This window comes from Notolepis coatsorum (genome assembly GCF_963971535.1).
Source record: "Notolepis coatsorum genome assembly, chromosome: 6".
NCBI lineage: Eukaryota > Metazoa > Chordata > Actinopteri > Aulopiformes > Paralepididae > Notolepis > Notolepis coatsorum.
The window spans coordinates 158,435,787-158,451,173 of record NC_140170.1 but is presented as its reverse complement, the minus strand read 5'-3'; the positions used below and the strand labels follow the sequence as shown (position 1 = coordinate 158,451,173).

Sequence of the window (15,387 nt, the reverse complement as noted above, 5' to 3'; positions counted from 1 at the left end):
TGCAGGCTTCATATTCTACCACCGGGCGCCAGGTACGCACGGCCGGAGCTGTGCGTAGATATACGCACAAAGTCAAGCACACGTTCAAATTGATAAGTCCCACACTTTGCTTAGAAATGATCGTACGCACGGGTTACGCACATATCTGTGCGTACGCAACGTTGATAAATGAGGGCCCAGGTATGTAATTTCATCTTTCCTTGTGACAATATTGTCACCCAGACACCCACTGTAACAGAGAAGCCGTTGGCCTTGCTGAGTTTGTTATTTGAACCAAAGAGAATGGACTCTGTTTTACCCAGGTCTAGTGATAGTTTGTTATCAGCGAGCCAGGTGATAGTAACAGTCCTAGTATGCTTCCTTGTGGAACACCGCTGAGAGGGGGGGGGGGGGGGGGGGGGGAGGGGGGTAGTGTACTGTTTACCTCCACCATCTGTTCTCTCCCCTCCAGGTAGGATTGCATCCAGCTCACTGATGAACTACCAATTGCTTTTAGCTTGTCAATCAGAATGGAGTGATTGACAGTGTCGAAAGCCTTTTGGATGTCCAGCATGACCATGCCGCAGTATTTGCCCGCGCCCACCTCTTGTTTGATGTGGTCATTCAAATAGAGAAGGCATGTGTCAGTGGAGTGGGATGTTCTGAAGCCAGATTGGAATTAGTAGATTCGCTTTTTTTCCCGCAAGGTACTTTTCGACCTGTTCGTAGACTATTTCAAGTGGCATTACTTTATTTCTGTAAAATCTCTTCACATATTGGAATGTAACCCAAACGTGAGTAGGTAGTCTACTGTATGCTACCGACAGAGTAAGTTACACTATAAGGACACTGACTACATGTATGTGGTTGTAGACTATTTATCTGTACATCAGACAATGGAGCAGCTCCCCTCCAGACATTAGTAGTGTGGATATTTCACAAGTTCTGCATTTCCAAGTCTAACCAAGTCCCTGTGAAGCGCCACTACCGGTACTTCAAGATTTTAGTAACAAAAATAATAACATATTTTTCTTTACAGAATTATAATGTGTCATTACCAAGTAATTCCAGTGATAAGTTACAGTAATGAGAGAATTATAGCATCTTTAAGTTTAAGACTTATTAGTTCATACATTTCAACATTTGAGTCTAATGAAATGGAAATGATCAACTCACCACAATGTGATGCACCAACTCCAGGGTTAGTTTCTCAGCTAGTTTGGGAATGGTGGCCCGGCCTTCATCATACAGCGTGCTGTGTAGCAAGATTGGATAAATACCACGACACTGAGCACATATACAATATTACATCACACCTTACTAAATTACTAAGTTACTAACCACAATGTCACAACCATGGCAACAGGTATGTACCATAAATTACTGGGATTCTAGGGAGACAGGAATGGTGTAACTGAGCTGTAATTCATTAAATACCGGTATGGTAAATTACAATTATGGCCATTAGGGGCCATGTAGCATCACGTCAAAGCGGCGTGGTCTGTTGACGTTGGAAATGCTGTTTGGGGAGGGGCGTTATGGGCCACGTTGTTATGGGAACAGAGGAACGGGACCCGTGAATAAGAGAAATGCAACCGGTTCTATTACAATAGAAATATACAGGTACAGAAAACAGAGCACTACAACAGCGACGGTGGAAGTGTGGTGTAAGCAGGTCGGGGCCTGAGTGAATGAAGTGTGTGTTTACCCGAAATGTGTGGTGTAGCAGATTATGTGTGTGTATTTAATATGTGAATGAAGTCTTACCGTGTTGAAAATATGTAGTGGAATCAAGGTTGCTTCAGCAACGCCAGGGCAAAACAATATCGGGATTTCCGAGGGTATAACGCGAGGGAATAGGTGGGGGAGAAAGAAACACAGGAAATAAACAAGGCGATGAACGCAACGAGCGTGAGAGACTGCAGCCTCCAAACTAGACAGGAGAGAAAAAGAGACACGATATTAGTTAACCAGTAAATCATCTACCCACGCTAAAGGGGAGAGAAGAACGAGGTTAGGATTTACAACAAGCAGATAACACGCGCACCAACAACGAGGGTTAAGTACACAGAATATGAATGTATCCACGAGAACTAGGAGAGACAAAATAGTTAAGAGAAATACTTAAGATGCAACAAACCTATGTTCCAACAGAACGAACTTGCATAGTCCACAGGGCTGGATCAGAAGTGTATAGTCCCATTGATTACCGGCGAAGCGACAGCAGACACCGATTGTAGAGTTGAATCAGCTGTGGGGCGCAAGCGTCTAGGACAACCTGAGTAACAGCGCCACGCGACCTCAGGGGCGAGCTAACAGGCTGAGGCACCTGCTCAGGTGCAGTCCTCACAACACACGTAATACATCGATAATGTATAGTTCCATATCAGTACTTATAGGCATGTTAGTCTTTCTTTTGTCCTATATTTATGTCTTCTACTATTACCCTGCCCATACCTGTACCTCCCCTACCCCCTCCCCCATGCTGCTATGACACCTGAATTTCCCCAAGGGGATCAATAAAGGAATATCTTATGGCAATGGGATTGGGTTTCTTCATTGATCTTTATCATTAGGGCACAAGTATCTCACAGGATGTTTTCAAATTCAGGCCGTGCTTCACTAGATTGCATTCAGAAAATATCTCGCCTGAGGTACAGTACCAACCGATGTTCGCCATTATCTACACTGACGCAAACTGCTTAAACTCTTAAGCCCTAGCCATATTTTCTGAAAATGTGCCTAAAAATAAATACCCAAGTAAATGGAAGATTGCTCCACTTCTACAAGGTCCATTTGTATGTTCTTAGTATCTAGGGACATCTATGGACCTCAGGGAATTTATTCCCAGTGTCAGAAATATTGTGTCTGTTACTATGTTTGAATAAATTGTAATGAACCAAAAGGAGAATACAAAAAATTATTATAATAATTTGTTCCATCTTTGACGGTGAATAACACCATGCTAACACTGACCAGACATGAAAGGTTTATGAGCCATTGAGCTCCTTCGGCACCTTCTTGAGATAAAGTGTACAAAAAAATCTAAGCAAATGAATAAAGGGCAGATGATTTACATGGGATTTTGTAGATACAGTACTGAATTTTGCCATCCGGACACATGCAATTTGAAATATGAATATAGAATATAGAATATCAGGCCTATAAATGACCTTATACAACAGGTAGTTTCATCAAACGGAAACTGTGTCAACATGAGAAAAAAAAAGCTGAAAATGTTTAGATCACATCTCTATTTTCCCACTTTACTCAAATGTAGTTCATCAGATGAGATCAATTTGAGGTTAATATTGGAAATACAATGTTAATAAAGATTGTATCATGCTGTTATGCCCTAAATAGTGTAGATTTTGTGTAAACAAGGCCAAAAGTGGAGGAAGACTAATGTGAAAAGACTAATTCGTCCTACAAATTAACACATTTTCCTATACAATTTGAAATCCAGTGAAATATGTTTTGTTAAGGTTCAAACAAAGTACTATTACAGTACATCTTCTCTGTTGGCACAACATTAAAACCTAGACTACTAATCATCAACATCATCATCATCATCATCATCAAAGAGATCGTCAAAGTCTATCTCTCCAATCTCCATCCTCATCACACTCGTACTCTCCATCCTCCTCATCCACTTTATGTTTTGCATAATCTGCCTCCTTATTAACACTTTGGGTGCCGGCCAAAAATCCGGAAAATGACTGTGGGTTGCCAGGATTCCTGGACGATTCTAGCATATCTCATGATCTTAGCGGAGCTATTTCTATATTTTATATTATAACTATGGGGAAATGGTTGGGCTCATTTGAAGACGACAAGTTGATGTACACAATGCAAAAAACCGTTTGTTTCTGCATGTCTTCGTTCGTTCACAATTACAAGTTAAAAAACGTCAACAAAAGATAAAAGTGGAGGTAAATTATTTAGAACAGAAGTTACAGGCACTTTTATGAAAGGTGTGCCGGCGGGGTGATAATAGGTACTGAACGTGTTATAAAGCAATTTAGACTGGGATGGATGGATGGATGGTTTGATTGATTGATTGTTTGACAGATTGTTTTATTGGTTTGATTGATAGAATGTTTTATTGTTTTGTTGATAGTTTGATTCATAGATTGATTTGTTTGATTGATTGATTACTTTGTTGGTCATTTGATTGATAGAATGTTTGATTGTTTTGTTGATAGTTTGATTCATAGATTGATTTGTTTGATTGATTGATTACTTTGTTGGTCATTTGATTGATAGAATGTTTGATTGTTTTGTTGATAGTTTGATTCATAGATTGATTTGTTTGATTGATTGATTACTTTGTTGGTCATTTGATTGATAGAATGTTTGATTGTTTTGTTGATAGTTTGCTTGATAGAATGTTTGATTGTTTTGTTGATAGTTTGATTCATAGATTGATTTGTTTGATTGATTGATTACTTTGTTGGTAATTTGCTTGATAGAATGTTTGATTGTTTTGTTGATAGTTTGATTCATAGATTGATTGGTTTGATTGATTGATTACTTTGTTGGTCATTTGATTGATAGAATGTTTGATTGTTTTGTTGATAGTTTGATTCATAGATTGATTTGTTTGATTGATTGATTACTTTGTTGGTCATTTGATTGATAGAATGTTTGATTGTTTTGTTGATAGTTTGCTTGATAGAATGTTTGATTGTTTTGTTGATAGTTTGATTCATAGATTGATTGGTTTGATTGATTGATTACTTTGTTGGTCATTTGATTGATAGAATGTTTGATTGTTTTGTTGATAGTTTGATTCATAGATTGATTGGTTTGATTGATTGATTACTTTGTTGGTCATTTGATTGATAGAATGTTTGATTGTTTTGTTGATAGTTTGATTCATAGATTGATTTGTTTGATTGATTGATTACTTTGTTGGTCATTTGATTGATAGAATGTTTGATTGTTTTGTTGGTAATTTGCTTGATAGAATGTTTTATTGTTTTGTTGATAGTTTGATTCATAGATTGATTGGTTTGATTGATTGATTACTTTGTTGGTCATTTGATTGATAGAATGTTTGATTGTTTTGTTGATAGTTTGATTCATAGATTGATTTGTTTGATTGATTACTTTGTTGGTCATTTGCTTGATAGAATGTTTGATTGTTTTGTTGATAGTTTGATTCATAGATTGATTTGTTTGATTGATTGATTACTTTGTTGGTCATTTGATTGATATGCCTGGCGCTAATGAACAAGTAAGTTTTATAACTACTGGTGTAGGTCCAGACAACATTATTATAAAATACAGAATACTTTACAATGCAAAAAACTTGAAACTTTGATGCCATGAACATTTTTATTGTAAAATATGTTCAATAAACTGGGTGACAAGTCATCAGTACCAACCATTGTTGCTGTGCATTATATGCTGGTAACATTCACAGTATAGGATTATGGTAATTTACCAAGACAATACCTTATAAAAAGTGAACACTGGAGGATAATCAACCATTGTTTCAGTGCATTTAGGAGTTTGTTGGTAACATTCACAGTATAGGATTATGGTAATTTACCAATACAATACCTTATAAAAAGTGAACACTGGAGGATAATCAACCATTGTTTCAGTGCATTTAGGAGTTTGTTGGTAACATTCACAGTATAGGATTATGGTAATTTACCAAGACAATACCTTATAAAAAGTGAACACTGTGATGATAACCAACCATTGTTTCAGTGCATTTAGGAGTTTGTTGGTAACATTCACAGTATAGGATTATGGTAATTTACCAAGACAATACCTTATAAAAAGTGAACACTGGAGGATAATCAACCATTGTTTCAGTGCATTTAGGAGTTTGTTGGTAACATTCACAGTATAGGATTATGGTAATTTACCAAGACAATACCTTATAAAAAGTGAACACTGGAGGATAATCAACCATTGTTTCAGTGCATTTAGGAGTTTGTTGGTAACATTCACAGTATAGGATTATGGTAATTTACCAATACAATACCTTATAAAAAGTGAACACTGGAGGATAATCAACCATTGTTTCAGTGCATTTAGGAGTTTGTTGGTAACATTCACAGTATAGGATTATGGTAATTTACCAAGACAATACCTTATAAAAAGTGAACACTGGCTGATGATAACCAACCATTGTGTCAGTGCATTTAGGAGTTTGTTGGTAACATTCACAGTATAGGATTATGGTAATTTACAAAGACAATACCTTATAAAAAGTGAACACTGGAGGATAACCAACCATTGTTTCAGTGCATTTAGGAGTTTGTTGGTAACATTCACAGTATAGGATTATGGTAATTTACCAAGACAATACCTTATAAAAAGTGAACACTGGAGGATAATCAACCATTGTTTCAGTGCATTTAGGAGTTTGTTGGTAACATTCACAGTATAGGATTATGGTAATTTACCAAGACAATACCTTATAAAAAGTGAACACTGGAGGATAATCAACCATTGTTTCAGTGCATTTAGGAGTTTGTTGGTAACATTCACAGTATAGGATTATGGTAATTTACCAAGACAATACCTTATAAAAAGTGAACACTGTGATGATAACCAACCATTGTTTCAGTGCATTTAGGAGTTTGTTGGTAACATTCACAGTATAGGATTATGGTAATTTACCAAGACAATACCTTATAAAAAGTGAACACTGTGATGATAACCAACCATTGTTTCAGTGCATTTAGGAGTTTGTTGGTAACATTCACAGTATAGGATTATGGTAATTTACCAAGACAATACCTTATAAAAAGTGAACACTGTGATGATAACCAACCATTGTTTCAGTGCATTTAGGAGTTTGTTGGTAACATTCACAGTATAGGATTATGGTAATTTACCAAGACAATACCTTATAAAAAGTGAACACTGGCTGATGATAACCAACCATTGTGTCAGTGCATTTAGGAGTTTGTTGGTAACATTCACAGTATAGGATTATGGTAATTTACAAAGACAATACCTTATAAAAAGTGAACACTGGAGGATAACCAACCATTGTTTCAGTGCATTTAGAAGTTTGCTGGTAACATTCACGTCACATGAACTACAGGGCATATCTTACTTGGTCTCTCGCATCGATGACTGCATTGTCCATTGATAAATGGATGAAGCGCCAGATGATCTGTGGACCAAAAAATATCCAATACATGCTTCCAAAGTATATAAATAATAGGCCAATGGACTGCATTAGAAAAGTGTGGTATGTTACCTACAGTATATACTTTTTTAAACTGGGTGACTGTCAGCAACCATTGGTTCTGTGCAAACGGTAAAAATGAGGGGGGAAAAAGATAAATAAAAAAAAACTATATACACACACAATGCAAATTATGAATGGAGTCGATACAGCTAGATCGCTAACATAACGTCTCATCTGCAAGTGGTCCAAACATGCCTATGCAATATCGACAACCGTGGCCCAAATACATGTGTTCAACGCATTTGTCTTGTACAGAAAACAGTGCAACTACCCATACACTATACTATACTATACTATACTACAATATACTATACTATACTATACTACACTATACTATACTACACTCAGCTAGCTATACTATGTACCGGTACACATGGTTCTGTCTGTATCACACAATGATGGATTATTTAGAAGTAATCTGTACTTCTGTGTGCCGGATTATTTAGAAGTAGTCTGTACTTCTGTATGACAACTAATAAAGAAACTATTTAGAGAAATCCCTCTTTGTGTGGTACAGAGCGAAGCATTTGTCACGATGCAGGGGGACTTTGCACGATGTGCAAAAATATCTGGTCTCACTCCTGATGCCACGCCTACTGCAGACACGACATTTCCTACACGGTAGCTTTCTCTTCGGGGTGGCTTTGTATGCAACCATTACATGCTTCACAAAGCCACCCACTAATCTGCTCTGCGGGTCCCCCAGTGGGGCCCTAGGGTCGACACGCCCCACCTGCTCAGCCCCTGCCTCCTCCTCATCCCCACCCCCTGCCTCCTCCCCTGCCTCCTCCCCTGCCTCCGCCTCCGCCTCCATCTCCGCTGTCACCCCAGGAATCTTCTTCTCCTTACCGTCTGTGTAGGTCCGCGCCACAGCCCTGGTGAACCGGAAGAGGTTGGAGTAATGCCCTTGTGGGTGCTTTTTTTTGTACAAGACAAACGCGTTGAAGATACATATTTGGATCAGATACATCACAAACTTTTTGGTCCACTTTCCAGTCTTACGTGTAACCGGATAGTACGATATATTTTGATCCAGCTGATCGACGCCGTTCATGAATTTATTGTACTCCAGGATTGATGTTGGCTTGAGCATCTCCACCCTCAGCGCTTTGCCCTTCTTCTGCTTCTTCCACACCATCGCCTTTTCCATAGTGTCCTCGTGGAAGCTGCTGATGGTCTTCACGATTCTCTTATCGCGCCATGCCACGATCAGGACCTCCTTGTTGTTGACCGCAATGCGCTCCCCCACACCGATGTCACGTTTGGTAATGTTCTTGATGATGGCTGGCTCGCCCCGGTGCTTCCTGAGGGTACCACAGACGTCGGTCCTCAACTGTCGGAGCCTGGCTGACATACGTACCGAGTTGTAGAAGTTGTCCATGTAGAGCGTATAGCCGGCCCCAGACAGACGTCCAAGCAGACCGACGACCGTGTCCCCCAGGATCGAGCCTTCCCGACAATATGGCTTAAATGAAAAGCAATATCCTGTGCGTGATTCGCACAGGAAGTAGGACTTGATGCCATAGCGGGTGGGCTTGTTGGGGTTGTAGACCCGGAAGGTCAGGCGGCCTCGCCATGCCATCACCCCCTCGTCAATGGCGAGCTCGCGTTCAGGCTGGTACAGCTCCTTGCACCTCGTGTTTACATGGTCGACTACAGGGCGTACTTTGCACAATTTGTCTCTAACCTCCAGGGAAGTATTGTCCGCAAAGTGGAGGAATCGCCAGATCAATTGGAACCTGTTGCGTGGCATGGTATCAGAGTAGTACGGTGTGTACATCATGTCGTCAGTGGTCCACATCTGGTCCACGCGAGGCTTCCGCAGGACACTGCTAAGGAAATTGAGTCCGAGGAACTTCTTCAGCTCCTTCAATGTGAGGGGCTTCCAAAGCAGTGCCCTGCTACTGGTTAGCGTGGGGTCCAGCCGGGCAATGGACTGCTCAGCGTAGAGGTTGGACTGGGCAACAATAGAGTTCAGAAAAGCATCTGTCAGGAACAGATCCATCCATTTCGCAGGCCGGTAAGATCTGAGTGCCTTGGCGTCCTGGAGCAACCCCGGTTGGGCTGTGAAGGGGATCCTTTGAGGCACCCAGCCCTCACGAGACCAGGCATTCTCCTCTTCCTGACGGATCGCAGCCCTGCTCTTCGCTCCTCCACGACCTGTCAATTATACAAATATACTATAACACCCCTACTGTAGACATTCATATGCCACGTAGTTACAAACTGTGTGAGTGAATGAGTGAGTGTGTGTGGGGTTCAGATGTCAGAGCTGGACGTGGTGTGGGGGTCAGAGGTCAGAGCTGGAAGTGGTGTGCAGAGTGAGGCCAACTTACCGCTCTTAGATGTGCGTTTCCGCCCTGCAACAGGTTCCGGCATGTCCAGACTAGCATCCAGTTCTAGAATCACATGATGTAATACATTACACTAGGGCAACGCATTGTCATTGTATTTACCACCATCACCACCAGACCAGGCCCTGCAGCAGCCAGTCACCACCAGGCCCAGGCCCTGCAGCAGCCAGTCACCACCAGGCCCAGGCCCTGCAGCAGCCAGTCACCACCAGGCCCAGGCTCTAGCAGCAGCCAGTCACCACCAGGCCCAGGCTCTAGCAGCAGCCAGCTACCACCAGGCCCAGGCTCTAGCAGCAGCCAGTCACCACCATGTACAATTACCTGCAGGAGTAGAATGTGATCCTATGTCGTTGCCAGTCTCAGCGTCACTATCTGCAGGGTCTGCGCCAGAATCTGAATTGGATTAAATTCATTCAGTAAGTAAGTCTCACAAAACACAATAGTAATACATTTACACATACATAAATGTAGTTAGTACATACCCAAGCATGTTGGTGTATTGGCCCCGGATTCGGTTTCGGAGTGTTCTGCTGTGTGAACACAAAATAAATCAGCGGCCATCAAAGCATGTACATGTGTGTGTGTTGTAATCAATGGAATTTTACATATGCTACACAACCATGCATTTAAATATAGGCCTCGCCATGTGTCCATGCCATTGTGTATGTGTGTGCTGTAATCAATGGAATTTGCATATAGAGGCCTCACCATGTACTGCGAAGTTCAAAGGTGTTGGAGAGGATGCATGTCTTTTGATCTTGTGTGTGTGTGTGTGTACACACACTGCACACACACACACACACATACACACACACATCAAATGGCATGGGGTGAGGCATCTACACACACACACACACACACATCCATGTAACTAAATGTAGTGGCCTGTACATGCCTACTATATCTTGATTTGAACATGCACAAAACAATATTCACATTGCAACATACCAATTACCACGTCGACCACCACCACCACGTCGTATCATGCCCAGCATGCAACTATTATCACTTACATGATAGCTACACACTTCAAAGAGCCACTTCAAAGGGCGTGCACATGCACACACACACACACACACGCACACAAGACAACCTAACTGTAGCACATGGTAGCGTGGCCTGTACTGCATGCCTACTATATCCTATATCATTCAACTATCGATTTGAACATGCACAAAACAATATTCACATTGCAACATACCAATTACCACGTCGACCACCACCACCACGTCGTATCATGCCCAGCATGCAACTATTATCACTTACATGATAGCTACACACTTCAAAGAGCCACTTCAAAGGGCGTGCACATGCACACACACACACACACACGCACACAAGACAACCTAACTGTAGCACATGGTAGCGTGGCCTGTACTGCATGCCTACTATATCCTATATCATTCAACTATTGATTTGAACATGCACAAAACAATATTCACATTGCAACATACCAATTACCACGTCGACCACCACCACCACGTCGTATCATGCCCAGCATGCAACTATTATCACTTACATGATAGCTACACACTTCAAAGAGCCACTTCAAAGGGCGTGCACATGCACACACACACACACACACACGCACACAAGACAACCTAACTGTAGCACATGGTCGCGTGGCCTGTACTCTACATCCCTACTATATCCTATATCATTCAACTATCGATTTGAACATGCACAAAACAATATTCACATTGCATTAGTAAACATGACGTACCGTTGCCCCGTCGACCACCACCGTGTCCGACTCCCACGTCTGAATCGTGCGATGAATCAGACTCATACCTCCGACCCAAGCCGAGATCATCGTCAGATGATTCCGGAGCTAGAATATAATAAATGCATATCAGCGTTAGGTTTGGCAAACTAACGTTACATAGTCACAGAATAAGCGGTAGGTAAATCATCAAATACACGTTTCACACACACACAATCACATGCATATCGCCGGCGTTGGTTTGTCGAACTAACGTTACATAGACAGTCACAGTATGTAAATCATCAAATACACGTTTCACACACACACACAATCACATGCATATCGCCGTTGGTTTGTCGAACTAACGTTACATAGTCACAGTATGTAAATCATCAAATACACGTTTCACACACACACATATATATATATATATATATAAGACCGTGTAATTACCTGGTGGTTCCCAATCGGCGCTCCCATCAGATTCGTGGGCGGTCGAATCGCTGTCCCCTGACTCGCATGAAGAAGCTATGACCACAGCGGCAGCCTTCCTCTTCCTCGAACTGCGTCGGGTAGAGCCGCTCCCGGTCCCGGGGAGAGACGCGTTACTGGGCCCAGCAACGGTCTCACGGCTCTCTCCGATCGGAGCTACCAAAGACGTTGGTGCTGTTGGTGCTGCTGCTGCTTGAACAACCGCGGGTCCAAACGCCAGCTTCGTCTGAACAAAGCGACCCGCCGCCGGATTGTCCCCTCGCTTTCCTACACTACGTCTCTTCATACTGATCTAAATGAAACTACTAACTGATCAAACTACTATTACTACTACTGAAATATACTACCTAGACTACACACTAATCCCTCGAATAGTACTACTACTTAGCACGACTAAGTACTTTCTAAAGCACAGCTGAAACCTTACAATTAGTCTGATACTACCACTATACTGTATAACACTATAAATATAGACTATAGGCTGATCTCAATTCAAATCTCTCTCTCAATCTCTCTCTCTCTCTCTCTATCGCTCTATCTATCTCTCTCTCTCTCTCTCCTCCAAAACCTCGTAGATTCTGGGATCGCGCTAACGTTTTATACCTGTGGTTACATTGGCCAGGTATGCTGGCCAATCAAATGCCAGATTCATTGTGGGGTACAATATTCCCCCTATTGTGATAGTGTTAGAAAATAGGGGGACACTGCCACCTAGTGAAATTTGAGAGGAAATGCAGTTTCCGGTTAAAATTTTCTTCCAAAAGCTCGGCGGTGAAGTTCAGACGGGGAAAATCGAAAAAAGATGTAAACAGATCAAAGACGCTGTACAGCGTCCTCGGCACCTTGAGCATGGCCGGGAAAGACGCTGTAAAGCGTTTCCCGGCACCCAAAGTGTTAAGAGCTTCTTGCTCTTCTGACTCCGCTCTCTGGGCCAGTACCTCAACAACAGAAGGAGGGAGGATGGGTCCAACCGTCTAGACAGGCTCTAACACCCCCTCATCCATCATCTTCTCCCAGCCCATATCCTGATCATAGGGTTTGGGCATCTCAAATATTGGCTGGTCTGCTCTTTTGTAGCAGGCAACTCTGAAGTTGACTCGCTGTACATGTGGGATGAGACAGACCTTGGGAGGAGGCAGGCGTTCAAGGTCTACTTTGGATTTTGCATCCAGGACTTTATCAAGACCCACCATTTTCTGCAGCATCTTGGCCCGCACAGCATCAACTGACTTCATCCGACCATGGCCATACATAATGCAAGTGAAGGACTCCATCTGCTGTTGGAGCTCATCTGTCACCAGCCACAATGCACCAAGCTGACTGAAAGCCTTCTGGAATGTACCCAGCCTCCTCTCAGTCATGTACCAAAACATATTTCACTGGATTTCAAATTGTATAGGAAAATGTGTTAATTTGTCTATGTAGGACGAATTAGTCTTTTCACATTAGTCTTCCACTTTTGGCCTTGTTTACACAAAATCTACAATATTTAGGGCATAACAGCATGATACAATCAAGTTCAAGTTTCAAGTTTCTTTAATAGTTGTCATTCAGAAGTACAGAATACTTTCATACAAAATGCTTCTTACTGTTACGCTCCAGAGACTGTGCAATCTTTATTAACATTGTATTTCCAATATTAACCTCAAATTGATCTCATCTGATGGACTACATTTGGGTAAAGGGGGACAATTAGAGATGTGATCTAAACATTTTCAGCTTTTTTTGCATTTTCTTGTCCTGAAATATAATCAAGATGTGTTTGAATCTTAAAAATAACAATTTTACTGAATTCCTTGGGTCAATATTGTTTGGGGAAATGTTTTAATTTGTCTCTATATGTTGTTAACTTCAAAAGTTATGCTGTTTTCTTTAGCTTATTGTACAGATTCATGAATATATCCAGAAAGGACTCATAAGCAGCATCAGTGTCCTGTTCTAGGTACACGGTTTCCCAATGCTGGGCCATTAACAAATTTTTTTCTTTTTAAAGATTTTTTTGGCGTTTTTTATCGCTTTATTGCTACTGGGCAGTCCAGTAGAGAGAGACAGAGGAGGAATGGGAGACAGAGTGGGGGGAAGACATTCGGCAAATAACGACGGGTTCGGGAGTCGAACCCCGGTCGGCCGTGTCGCGGCTGAGCGCGCTATGTGGTTCGCCACTGGGGCGCCCCACCATTAACTCATTCTTAACATTATTATCCATGTAATTTACTGTAAAGTTCACGTTAGCTGTTAGATTGCATATTCCATAAATTAACATGCTAAAATTGGCCTGGCTCGTCACGTTTGATTGATTGAAAACGTTATTAACAGATTGCAGAATGGGTACAATACAGTACGGCTCAATACACACAATTGTTAAGGGGATGCAGACCAGAGAAAGACTTTCGTCTTGTTTACATCAGGGTCCTTTCTGCATATTTTGCACACGGCTACTCTGGGATGTTTTTTTTGCGTTTATCGCTTTATACTACTGGGCAGTCCATTAGAGAGAGAGAGAGAGGAGGAACGGGAGACAGAGTGGGGGGAAGACATTCAGCAAATAACGACGTGTTCAGCGTGTTATGTGGTTCGCCACTGGGGCGCCCTGTTCTCCTCTTTTTAACCATGAATTATATTTTATATCTCCAAGCCAGAGCTCATTACAACAGCCTCCTGGCATGTTGGCCACACACACACGTGCTGGCACAAGTAATAAAAAAAAAAGAAAAAAGAAAAAAGGCGAAAGGCGAACGCAATTAGGCTTGCTCGAGTCGCTCCGACTTATTTTATTTCTTTATCTAAAACCAAACTATTCAGTCAGATAGCAATTTATTATGAAAGTATAAAGTGCAATTACAATTTCAATAACTTTCTAGCACTTTATACACAATTCAAGCACATTTAAAACCTTGAAAACGGCACATTGAAATACAAGCATTTTCAAGGATTTCCAGCACCCGTACGAACCCTGTATTATATAGATTTGATTTGGAAATAGTGTCCAGGTGAGCAACGCCAACGCTTTTAGTCAAATTCACGTATTCCTCCATGGCGCCATTTTATGGAATTAGCCAGGATCACTCTGAAACTATATATATTCACCACGGTATAACACACGAATGTACATGAAATAATTTCTTCTTTTTCACATATTGAACAATGGATAGTTGATGTAAAATGAGCCATAGTATTGTATCCATAGCTATAATATAGAATATAGATATAGCCCTGCAAACACCGCCATGCAGCCCTATCTCTTAGGCCATGGTTAGACTAGTGTATTCCTGGCGTTTTTTTATACGTTTTTGACGACGTTTGATGTCCCTATTACACAGAAATGCGTTTTTTGGCGTTTTTTTGTGGATACGGCTGAAACGCAAAATTGTGTTTGCGTTTGGAGATACGCAAAAAAAACGAATCGACAACAGCGTGTAGTCAGCGAAAACGCCCATGTGCAGTAGATACCATCTGCGTGCCCTTCCGGTGACAACAGTGTGTGTGTTTGGGACATAGCTCATTAGCTCCGTGTCCCAAATAGCTTCAGCTACCATGTGTTGTCAAGTTATTGTTATAAGGACCCCAGTCCAAGCTACAACAGTCTGCATTCCCTTAACAATTGTTTGTATTGAGCCGTATTGTATTGTACCCAT

General features: G+C 41.4%; 1 protein-coding gene across 2 annotated transcripts in view; it reads right to left on the bottom strand.

Moving 5' to 3' along the window:
• LOC311229990 (interferon-induced GTP-binding protein Mx-like) overlaps positions 1 to 15,387 on the bottom strand; it is a 103,174-nt gene that overhangs the window by 47,225 nt on the left and 40,562 nt on the right. For both annotated transcript variants that reach the window (XM_084316115.1, XM_084316114.1), the window contains exon 8: positions 1,156 to 1,234. In XM_084316115.1, the coding sequence (XP_084172241.1) occupies positions 1,156 to 1,234 (79 nt within the window). The remainder of the gene's footprint in view (positions 1 to 1,155; positions 1,235 to 15,387) is intronic.